The sequence below is a fragment of the Lepus europaeus genome, chromosome 6 (assembly GCF_033115175.1).
Source record: "Lepus europaeus isolate LE1 chromosome 6, mLepTim1.pri, whole genome shotgun sequence".
Taxonomy (NCBI): Eukaryota; Metazoa; Chordata; class Mammalia; order Lagomorpha; family Leporidae; genus Lepus; species Lepus europaeus.
Genome location: NC_084832.1, coordinates 75,938,367 through 75,950,952, shown reverse-complemented (window position 1 = coordinate 75,950,952; position 12,586 = coordinate 75,938,367). Strand labels below are relative to the sequence as shown.

The 12,586-nt window shown below is 43.0% G+C and overlaps 1 protein-coding gene across 1 annotated transcript in view; it reads left to right on the top strand.

The window, feature by feature from the left end:
- Positions 1 to 3,578, top strand: part of RXFP2 (relaxin family peptide receptor 2) — a 48,588-nt gene extending 45,010 nt beyond the window's left edge. The window contains exon 17 of the mRNA XM_062195182.1: positions 3,319 to 3,578. Coding sequence (XP_062051166.1) covers positions 3,319 to 3,578 — 260 coding nt within the window. The remainder of the gene's footprint in view (positions 1 to 3,318) is intronic.
- The last annotated feature ends 9,008 nt before the right edge of the window (positions 3,579 to 12,586 follow it).

The window sequence follows — 12,586 nt, the reverse complement described above, 5'->3', positions numbered from 1 at the left end:
CTGTCCTGAGGCCACTCTCCTTGGCTCACTGATGGCTGTCTACTTGCTGTGTCCTCACACAACTTTTCCTCTGTGTGTGTATCCCTGGTATCTCTTCATGCCTTCAAGTTTCCTCCTCCTATAAAGGCTGGCAGTCAGCTTGGACAAAGACTCACCCTAATGACCTCGTTCCTAACTTATCTCTTTAAAGGCCCTTTCCCCAAATGTAGTCATAATAGAAGATACTATGGGATAGGTTGGGGGAAGGAGAAGGAAATACAGTTCAGCCTACCAGGCTCTCTGATTCAGAATCAGGAACCGTCTGGTGATGGAGGGTGTCAGACAGTAGCAGGTGTAATTATTATCCTCAGTTCATATCATGACAAGCTTAATAAATAGCTCAACAAAGGGAGATAGAACAGGGAAAAATGCCTTGTATAAAACTCCCTGGACTGCCCACTGATCCTTCTCTCCTCTCATAGTTCAAGACTTTTTGAGGTTTGTCCAGAGCACCTTGGTGTGCCTTTATCACTCTCAACAAAGCCCTTCCCCTGTTGGTCTGACTTCCCACAGTGGTGCAGGCAACGCTGCATTCACTGACCTAAGTTCATCCTGTCCCCACCCTCTAAGAACTGCAGGGCCTGTTGGCCATGGCCTGCCACTGATGGGCTCTGGCGCAGTCAAGAGGACAGCCAGCCTTAGCCCTCCTGCCTCTGAACTCAGCTGCTAATCTTAGATTAGGGCTCTCCCAGGGTGGAACATGAGGTCTCATTTCCAATGGAACTCACAGGTGGACTTAGGGGGCTTATTTGTCTTTGCCTCACTAAAAGAAAAGACTGCCAGGAAGTCTTTCTATGTCACATGGAGGTGAGATAACTGATCAAGTTTCCCTTTGGGGCACAACACAAAAGCAAAATAACTTTTTCTCCAATCATGAGATGTCTAGATCACTTAACTTTTTAAAACAAAGACAAATAACATGAAACTTTAATTCATCTAAGCTGAGCTAAACTAGAGATTTATTTTTCCTCCTTTTTTTTTTTTCTGTTGTTATGGCTCGGTAGGTTAAGCCATCCCGTGCGATGCCAGCATCCCAGATGAGCATAAATTTGAATACTGGCTGCTCTGGTTCTGATCCAGCTCCCTGTTAATGTGCCTGGGAAAGCAGGGGAAAGGTGACTCAAGTACTTGGGCCCCTGTCACCCACATGGGAGACCTGGAGAGAGTTTCAGATTCCTGGCATCAGCCTGGCCCAGCCCTGGCTGCTGTGACCATCTGTGGAGTGAACCAGTGGGTGGAAAAGCAGTCTCGCGCGCTCTCTATCTCTCTTTCTCTCTTTCTCTTTCTCTCTCTCTCTCTTTCTCTCTTTCTCTTTCTCTCTATCTCTCTCTTCCTCCCATCTCATATGTGTGTGTGTGTGTAAAACTTTGCCTTTCAAATAGATAAATAAATATTTAGAAAAAATAAGGACAAGGAAAAAGGGATGAGATGAGGAAAGAAGAGGAAAACATTGCCAAGAAGGAAACAGGAAGAAGAAAGAAGGAAGGAGTCAGGAGAGAAGATTGGATAAGGAGAGAAGTGAAGACGATGCAGAAGAACAGAGGGAGATGAGGAGCAAAGCAAGGTCAAGAGAGGAACAAAACAACAGTGGTCAAAGGAAAAGAAAACTGTAGGGTGGAGAAAGATAGAGGAGGCAAAAGAGTGAGATAATACCTGCTCTTCACCTGAGCAGGGAGGTCTCTAAAATTCTGAAGATAAGGGAGGAGGCAGCATGCACCAAGGGCTCAGGAGTCAGTGCTGCAATGGGAATTCACATGTCTGACTCCAGCCTGGCTCCCGGATTCAGTCCAGGAAGGGAGGACCAGCTCTGAGTGGTCTAGGGAGCATGGTGATTTGCCCATGTGCCTAGGAGTTGTCTGCTCACCAGACCAGGCTGTGTTGAGAAGGAGAAATGCATTTCATTCTCAAGGAGCAAATGCTGGGGACAGCATTGTATCACAGTGTGTTAAGGCATGGCAGTAGACATTGTACATCTGAGCGCCAAATTTAAATGCTGGCTGCCCTTCTTCCAATCCAGCTCCCAGCTAATGTACCTGGAAAGGCAGCAGAAGATGATCCAAGTGCTTGGGCCCCTGCATCCAAATGGGAGTCTTGCATAAAGTTTATGGGCACCTGGCTTCAACCTGGATGTTGCAGCCATCTGGGGGAGTGACCCAATGGATGGATAGATCTCTCTCTCTTTCTCTCTCTCTCTCCCTCTCCTTCTCCCTCTCCTTCTCCTCTCCCTCTCCCCTACTTTCTCTCTCAACTCTCTCTCTCTCTTTTTCTCTCTCTCTGGTCACTCTGCCCTTCAATAAATAAGTATTTTTTTAAAAATTAAAAATGGAACAAACGCTATTATTCCGAATTTCTCCTCGCAGAGAACCTTCTGTGGTCTCTTTCCCTGAAGATTCTATTAGCATTTATAAGGCTGAACAAAAAGGGGATCCACCAAGTTTAGAGAATACATTCCTCTTTGCTCTTCAGACTTCAATGACAGGATAGCAGGGGAACCTTGAGGACTGGACAGAGTTAAGACCAAAGTCAGATCTGGTTCCTGGACAACAGGTTTCCTGAACTCCGTTCTACTAAGAATTATTTCAAGCTGGCATTGTGGCATAGCTGATAGGCTGCTACCTGCAATGCCAGGATCCCATATGGGTGACTGTTCAAGTTCCAGCTGCTCCACTTCTGATCTAGCTCCCTTGATAATGTGCCTGGAAAAGCAGCAGAAAATGACCCAAGTATTTGGGACCCTGTCACCCACATTAGATGAAGCTCCTGGCTCCTGGCTGCAGCCTGGTCCAGCCCAGTCTTTTATAGCCATGGGGTGGGGGTGGGGGGGTGAACCAGCAGATGAAAGGTCTCTTTCTCTCTCTCCCCCCACCCCATTTCTCTCTCTCTCTCTCTCTCTCCCCCCCCCCGTAACTCTGACTTTCAAATAAATAAATCTTGAAAGAAAAAAATAATTATTTCCTTATTATTTTTTTCTATAAAAGTAAAAAAGAAAAAGACATAGAAATTTAAAGTTTACAAGGTGTGCTCACATATGTCCTCTTGTTTGGGCTCACCACAGCCTACAAATTAGTTACTGGAACTCAGCAAGGTTAATTGGGAGGACCTTGAACTCATAGCTCCTGTGGCTTCCAACAAAACGATTCCCATAAGGTGAGAGGAAGCATCAATGTACCAGGCAACCCTCCCATAAGTAGCATTGACTGCAAAGTGTGGTGCATATTTTACATCTGCTTAAAACCTAAACTCCTAATTCTTTTTTTCACATTTCATTTCCTTCTCCAGGCACAATCACTTCCTGGATTGTGATATTTTTCCTCCCAGTCAACAGTGCCTTGAACCCAATCCTCTACACTCTCACCACCAGTGTTTTTAAGGACAAATTGAAACAGCTGCTGCACAAACATCGGAGGAAATCCATCTTCAAGATTAAAAAGAAGAGTTTATCTACCTCCATTGTGTGGACAGATGACTCCTCTTCACTTAAACTCGGGATTTTGAACAAAATAACCCTTGGGGAGAGTGTAATGAAACCAGTTTCCTAGTGATGGTTTGGGGTCAGTGGACTTTTCATGGGCTACCTAAAACAAGGAACAGCTTTGGGAAGATAACGTCTGCAATGCTTTCCATCTTTACCAAGGGCAACTCTTTGTGCACAGCAGGCACAGCAGGTCTGGCACTGCACTGCACCGGCAGGTATACTCTCTATGGGCTGTGCTGGGAGCTGTGCCCAGGGGGTCACCTCACCCATCTGTTCCTGAAATGCACAGTGGATCCATGTATAGTGGGATATGCAAGCTGATCTCTCGCTTGTCAATTTTACCAGCCTATCAATGAATGCCCACTCGTAGGCACTGCACGGTCTGCTTTAGACATCAAGTTGCACTGCCCGTAAATTAGCAACTTTCACAACCACCATGAGAACATAAATCTAACATCTTTTTCCTTGCTTTTTCAATATCAAATAAAACTGCCAGCATCCTGCTGAACTGATAGCCAAGGATTTGCAAGATGTTCACCCACCTCAAGTCCTGATAAATGGAGGCCAGTGGGATGGCAGCTCTAAGGCAGAACTTCACTCAGGACTTTGAAAATGAACAGTTACCATAAGGAACATATGACCAGAGAGGTACAATGAGGAAGCCTAGTGACACTCACCTTTTTGGCTTTTATTTAAGGTCAGGAGGAATAAGATCTTCAAGCAAGATGTTCCCTATAGTTAGCCAGAGCACAAAAGAAAATTGGGCACCTGCAACCACCAAAAACTATATTTGTGAGCATGATTTCTTTGGAGTATCCCTGTTACTGGTGAGTTCTGCCTTCACAGAGTACACAGACAAGAAATGTTAAAGGAGATGCAAGAACAGTGGTTTGAAACCATTTGCTTACACAGATAAATTATGATTATTTTTTGACAAAAAGGCCAGTAAGTTTAGAATTGTCTTTTTGAAAATGAGCAGTATGTGTGAAGGTATGGATACTTTTTTATACTGAATGTTTGTATGTGAAAAAAGAATCTGATAAATAAAATTATATTTTGCACTTGTCCATATATTATTTTAAGTTTCACAAAGACTGTGGATATGGTTTATTGATGGTTAAACATGTTTCTCCTGATAAAGAACATAGCTAGGAGAAACACTTCAGTTAACAAGACATATCTCACATTTTTTCTTCCTCTTCCCTTTATGCCAAAGTGTGAAGCAGTAACTTAATCTCTTCATCTAATTCTGAGTTTCTGTTATGAAATATATATGTGATAATATGTGAGCAACTGACTGCAACATGAATTTGGTTCCTATTACAAAGAAAATGGGTGACCTTTTACTCAGTAGCATCAAGGAGACCATGACTCATACCCATTCTGGTCATTTACTTGTTATTAGTTAATATTGACTAAAGACATCACGTGAGTTCCTTCATTCTGATCAAGTAAGATAATTCTGACACAAGTGAAATCTTTCAACTGGGCTTCTAGAAAGAATGTTCTTTCCCATTGACTAGGCTGCCCTTTTCCACTATGCTTTCAAATTTTTCTCCCTCTTCTCTCTTCAAGATGAGGAATTGCTTCTTGTCTTCTAGGTTCACTGGCATTTTATTGCATGTTTTTGGCCCATGCTTGGCCATCCTACGATTTAACTCCTAATACATTCCTGCACAACAGGATGTAAACAGGAATAGACACCAAGCCCAGGGTATTTCAGTCCTAGCAAAAATGTGTGTCTCCTGTTCTTGAAAAGCGTCGCGATGGACTGTGAGCTGAGCATCTGAGAACTACTCTTTGTGAACGTCCGTGTGGTTGCTCTGGACATGAGGAGAGCATGAGACCAGAGTCTGGGCAGGATGGCAGCAATCTGGAAGATAGAAACTACTTGTGTGCACGGGTCAGCAATGCATGCCAACAGATTGCATAGGTTGAATTCTGATAGCTTAGAGATGTTGCTACATTCTGTCCTGCTACAGAAACAGAAAACTATGAGGTTACTTCAAAAAGTTTGCGGAAAAATGCAATTAAAATACAGTTTATTTTGGTGCAAACCCATTTTGAAATCCACACATAGCTTTTCATAATACACATTTTCCATGGACTGTTTTTTGACACTTTCAGTTGGAACCATTTTAAATATTTAATATGCTAATACAAAAACACATGCACACATCAGAGTTAATAACCAAAATGTGCAGAGGCAATGAGCTCCTGCTCTGACCTCCACAGTCCCCACCGTTCCATCTTGTGGTAGAAGATGCAACTGGCTTGCTCTTCTCCCAGGAATGTAGGAATTCAGTGGCCACTTTATAGCTGTAATGCCTTTTCTCAGTTTTATATCCCGTTCCTCCCTAAAATCTCTATCCTTTAAAAAAAAAGTCATTAATGGTCAGGGTTCCTTCCACCCCCTGGCATCCTTTCCTATCCACAGGGCATAGTGAGAACTTCCAGCTAAGAGCAATTTAGCAAAAGGGATGGGTGGTCAGAGCTGGAATAACCATCTGTGTGGCTGCACTCTGGTATCAGAGTGAAGATGGAAGCCAGAAGTGAGAACAGCAGGGAGGGCACATTTGCAAGTTGGCAGTCTCCAGGAGACAATGAGGGTAGGATTCTCTCCACCAGGTTTAAATAGATCAGTGTGCCAAAGTTAATTTTAAAAAATGTATCAGCAGTCCAGGCACTTGAATTGCAAACTTCTCCCACCAAGACAGCTCAAAAAGAGCAACGATGATCTAGATCCTTCAGGGAATAAAGGTAGAGCCCCTAAAACTTCCTCCCGACAGCCCTGCATTTGGCCCTGGAAGTACCTACTGCTGCTGCAGTTGAACTGGTGCTCCATTTGCAGCTTCTCAGTCTCAGAGACAACGGGAAGAACGTGGGTCATAAAGGAAGTGGTCCCAATCCACAAGGCTGCCCTTGGAAAATCTGTACATTTTTCGGAGCCACAAAGAGGGAGAGATCAAAAGTGGTCCTGGCTGCAGACAAGGCCTTCTCCGGGACCATCTCTGCCATATGGCACAGCCTCTCCAATGGGCTCTCACCCAGCTGGTGTCGTCCTCTGCTAGCTTCTCCTCAGTCTTCTCTGTACCAGGTTTTGGAAGCAATTCATCTGGGGACCCTGACCTTGCAGCCCAGTTCTGCAGCTCCATTCACCTTGTCTCCATAGCATCATGCAGCCATGAAAGCCGACCCATCACCCTAATATTTATGTCTTGGATGACTCTGGTGCCAGATCAAGTTCATATCAGGTGATCTGCTGCATATGTACACATGCCATGTTTTCCAGAATTTCTCTTGCCCAAAGTGCCTCTTCACTCTGCTTTACCAACCTCAAATTGGGCAACAAAGTAGCAATTCAGAAAATGCATACCATAGAAATGGAACATGGAAAAGTAGCACCAACTCTACCTAACCTGTCATTTTATAACTGCTCCATAGGAGTCTGATAGAAATGTACCTTCCAAACTTAACCAAGAATGTAAGTGAGAAATAGTTCTTTTTGGCTTTCTATGTGTACTATACATGAATGTATACAAAGTTGCCTAAACTTTTCTCAAGAGACAAAATATTATAGAATATGTGTATGTATCTTCTTATTCCCCTACCCAGGTTAATAAAAGTGGGAAAGTGATTACAAGTCTCTGTCTTTATGTGTATTTGTGTGCCTACTGATCAGTTTAGGTCGGTTGTCTCACATTCTGTTTATGCAAGATGAAAATGCAGATTTAATAATGACAATGTTCACTTCTGAGCCAAGAAAATGAAAGGAAATTAGACTACTCTCCTTTTAAATGGATTTTCAGTAGGAGACGTCCAAAGTCTTGAGAAATACTTTCTAAAGCCCTGCAAGCTGATTGAAACTCATTATTCAATGTATTTTATTAGTATGGTCTCTAGTATATTTCTCCACATGCCACATATGGGAGAAACAAATTACAAATGAAGAACGAGGAACCCACAAAAGCAATTTATGAAATTGCAAATCCAGGAACAGGAATCTCCTTCTCCTAGCCCATGGGGGCACCTCTTATCTCCAGACCCAGAGCAAAGTCAGAACTATTTTGAGTTATAAAACCTTAACGGGTTTCAATACAAGAAGAAATGAATTCTTAACCATCTGGGACCATTAACTCTATCACCAGTTTGGCAATTCTCTGAATTCATGATGCTAGGGTGTTGATTCAGGAATGATTTTATAACTGAAACCATACCCTTTTCCCATTACAGGCAAGACATGTTGTGGGCAAGGAAATACAGCATTGAAAACCAAGGAGCTGGGTCTGGTATTGTGGCACAGTGAGTTGGGCCTCCACCTGTGACACCAGCAGCCCATGTAGGAGTTCCAGTTTGAGTCCCAGCTGCTCCACTTCAGATCCAACTTCCTGTTGATGCACCTGACAAAGCAGCAGAGGATGGCCCAGATGGTTAGGTCTCTACCACCCATGCAGGAGATCTGGATGGGGTTTCAGATCCCTGGCTTTGGCATGATGCATCCCTGGCTTTTGCAGCCGTATGGAGAGTAGGACAGCAGATGGTGGATTTCCCTGTCTCCCTCCACCTCTCCCTTTTTATACGTTGCTCTGCCTTTCAAATAAACACATCAAAAAATTTTTTTAAAAAGAAGCCAAAGCTGTAATTCCACTTCAGTCATTGATTACTTACATGACTGCAGACAAATATCTTCAAGCCTCTTTGCTCCTCTAGAACTGAGTTTCCTTAAGATCATGTTGCAAAAACAGATGCCATACCCTGTTTCTGCTAGTCCTATCACCTGGATAATACCACATGCTAAAGGTCCAAGTGCTAAGCCTCTGAAAATGTATATCAAGTGCTAAGATCATTCAGTGCTCAATTTCTCTGGGATATTACATACTTTTCAGGAACAATCGATGAAAACGACGTTGATGTCCAGGAATTCATTTTTCCCGATGGAGGCTTAGAGGGTCCCCTTCTGCTGTGAAAAAACTGTTGAGGCAAAGTGTCATGCTCTAAGGTTGCATCTTACAAAAGTACAGCAGTAAGTACAACTTTAAAATTAGGTGCACTAGTGCCAGTGTAATTAGGAATGAAGACATGAGGATGTTTAACAAGCAATCCTTTTTACTGCAAATCCAGCTGGTCTCTTCACCTAACTGTATAGCTAGATCTAATAAATCCTACATTATCTTCTAAGACAGAGATGCTCAGGTATATAGTATATTTACGGCTGGGTATGCATATAATACAGATGTCTCTATATTGAACAAATGGGTTCAATATACAAAATTTAAACAAACTAGTTGTTCAGAAGGTTTTTTTGTTTTGTTTTGTTTTGTTTTTGTTTTTGTTTTTGTTTTTGTTTTTTAAAAAGATAGAGAAGTCCGTAATCTTAAAATAAGTCAGAGGCCCAGACTGGAGAGGGGTGGTGAAGATATTGATGGCATCATATATAAATTTCCTCTCAAGTCTCCTATTTTTCAGTCTAAGACCTCAATTGCCATAAAGTTCTTATATTTTCTTAATTTTTCACTAGGCCAAATCAGAATTTGCAAACATGTCTACTAAAAGTATGATGGGAAGGCATTTGTCTTACCTAGCTATTAACATGCCAGTTAACAAGACTGTATTTCCTATGTGAGTACGTGGGTTCAAGTTCTGGCTTCACTCTCCATTCCAGTCTCCTGCTAATGTGCACTGTGGGAGGCAGCAGGTGACGGCTCCAGTAGTTTGGTCACTGACACCAAGAAAGAACACTTGGATTGAGTTCCTGGCTCTGGGATTCAGCCTGGCTCAGCCCCATCATTGGAGGTATATGGGGAGTGAACGAGTGGATGGGAGCTCGCTCTCTCTCTCTCAAATAAATGAATTGAAAATATTTAAAATTTGCTTCTATCTCACTTCCTGTAAGTTTTTCATTTCTATCACCCTGCCCTGCTCTTTTTTGGCCAATAAGAAGAGATTTGGACATAATGTACATCTTTAAATTATTAAGATTTAAAAAAAATTTTTTTTATTTATTTGACAGGTAGAGTTATAGACAGTGAGAGAGAGAGACAGAGAGAAAGGTCTTCCTTCCATTAGTTCACCCCCCAAATGGCCACCATGGCCGGCGCTGCGCCGTTATGAAGTCAGGAGCCAGGTGCTTCTTCCTGGTCTCCCATGCAGGTGCAGAAGCCCAGGCACTTGGGCCATCCTCCACTGCCTTCCCAGGCCACAGCAGAGAGCTGGACTGGAAGAGGAGCAAACGGGACTAGAACCAGGAGATTTTTAGGAAAGAAAATCACTCCAAAAAGTATACGTGTGAATTTCTGTTGCCATTTATTCATTCAACCAACAAGCCATGTGCAGCTGTGTAGGCTGTCTGATGAACTCATCTCCAGAGGCAGGTAATTCACACCTCAGTACACCCACCATCGTAAGACGCTTGTGGAGCTTTCTTTGAGACACCTTCAGAAAATAAGGTGTTTGCCAGTCTTGTCACAGTTAGCTGTAGGACACACACCTGTTTATCGCAGGGTCTTTTCTCCATGCTTTTTTTCATGCACCTACTTTCAAAATTTTTACTACTGACATCTGTCTCTACACACACACACACACACGCGCGCGCGCACTTACTTCAGCTCTCTCGAAATCCGCTTCTCTGCCTCCTGACTTCGGCTCTCTCTCCACCTTGCCTTTGCTCTCCCTCTGCCTGTGTAGGCTGTTTGTGACTTTCCCTGTATGGGCAGTGTCTAGAGACTGAGTCCATAGCAAGATGGGCACTGTGGTAAGCAAACCAAGAGGCAGACTGAGTGATTGCATTCATTTTTACACTCTCTGCCTGCTGTAAGTGTCCTCTGTCGATAATTTGAGCCTAACTGGCTGCCAGCCATCAAATAGTGACAGAATAATAACAGAAGTACGTCACAACACCACAGTACTTTATAGACTGTCACATGCTTTCAGGTAGCATTTAATTTTCTGGAGGTCAACTATTATTTATTTACAAGTGCACGATTTTGCAGACATGTGGACACACAGAAACACCCATCTATGCCAGAATTTGTTTATTTGACAACCTTACCTGCTTGAGACATAACACAGCTAAAAGAATAAAGTGAGTACATTTAAAATCCTTTAAGGAACTGATGGCAGTTGTCACTGATTCATAAATTAAAATTTAGAAGTAGAATGCTATAGAGTATATAGAGTAGAATGGTATAGAGAAATCACAGAGTATCTCTTGTGATTTGAATATTATCAAATATTTCCATGCCCACTGTAGTAAACAATATTCTAGGTGTTAGAAATATAGCAGTAGGGGCTGACATTGTGGTATAGCAGGGAAAGCCACCGCCTGCAATGCTGGCTTCCCATATGGGTGCCAGTTCGAGTCCCAGCTGCTCCACTTCTGATTCAGCTGCCTGCTAATGTGCCTGGGAAAGCAGCAGAAGATAACCCAAGCCCTTGGGCTCCTGTACCCACGTGGGAGATTTGGATATTGGCTTCAGCCTGGCCAAGCTCTGGCTGTGGTGACCATTAGGGGAGTGAACTGTTGGATGAAAGACCTCTCTCTCTCTCTCTGTCTCTCTCTGCCTCTCTCTCTCTCTCACACTCTGTAATTCTGCCTTTTGAATAGATGTAATAAATCTTTAAAAACAAAATGAAAAAAAATAAATTAAAAATGATTTAAAAACTAAAAATGAAAAACATCAATAAAATTTTTAAAGCTTCTGGCATTCACAAAACCTCACATTTTCTTTTCTTCCTTCCCTCTCTCACTTCCTCAGTTCCACCATCGTAAGAGTCACTTCCTACTAAAGTACCAGCATTTATGCCTAGCCTCACATTATGATTTTTTAGGGCTTCCAGACCAATAGATGCTACAGCCCAGCACTTCAACTTGTGGATGTTTATCCTAGAGAAATTCCTGCATGCATGCACAGAGAGCTGTATACAAGATGTTTAATACTACATTGTTTACAGTAACACAAAAGTGGCAAAGACCTGCAGAAGCAGAATGGAGAAATAACCCAAGCCTTTCTGCAGACAGTATGGAAATTTGCTCTGCCTTTCTTCCAAATAAATCATCCAGCGCAGTGATATACCTCCTGTCCTGACTCAATTTACCCAACCCTAGGCCACACATACTTATACACAACTGCTAAGAGCATGTGGTCTGGGTGCATTTAACATAGGGCAGATCATTCTATCCATAGGCCTTAGTGGATCTCTGTAGTGTGGCTCAGTATTAGAATGAGTGTCTACAATGCTGCCTTATATCTGTGTAGCTTCTACAGCTCACAATGAACTTATACATAAAAACACTCTCTACAGAAATACTTCAGATCTCACAAATAGCTCTCAACATAACTGAAGCCAGATATCAGTTCTCTTCCAATGGCCACTGTGGCCGGCGCACCGCGCTGATCTGATGGCAGGAGCCAGGTGCTTATCCTGGTCTCCCATGGGATGCAGGGCCCAAGCACTTGGGCCATCCTCCACTGCACTCCCAGGCCACAGCAGAGAGCTGGCCTGGAAGAGGGGCAACCGGGACAGAATCCGGCACCCTGACCGGGGCTAGAACCTGCTGTGCCGCCGCCGCAAGGCGGAGGATTAGCCTATTGAGCCGTGGCGCTGGCCCAGTTCTCTTAATGCCTAACATGATGCCTTTCCACTCTACCACATTTTCCCTAACCCCATGTCACCAACAAAATACTCAATTAGTGTTGAATACTATAGAATGCTGAAAGCAAGAAAGAATGCATTTGAAAGTTTAAGATTTGGTGAATAAATGAGCAAACGTGTGGGACAGGATCTAATACATAGTAGATGTTGGATAATGGATTGTTGAATGAGTAAACAAATGAATGAAATGTGTCAATCCTTAGTTGTCTGAAATCATGATCTAGTTATCAAGGCTGACTCAAGGGTCATGGATGGCTGAAATGGCCTAACACAGGACTGAGGAAGATATGTTGCTGTGCATAGAGGAGTATATTTCCAGACATTTTCCAGAGCCATCATTCTCTTCCTTACCATCTGATGGTACACAAAGCAACATTAGAAAGTGCAGTTTGCAAACAGGTAAGAATGCAAACCAAGGGA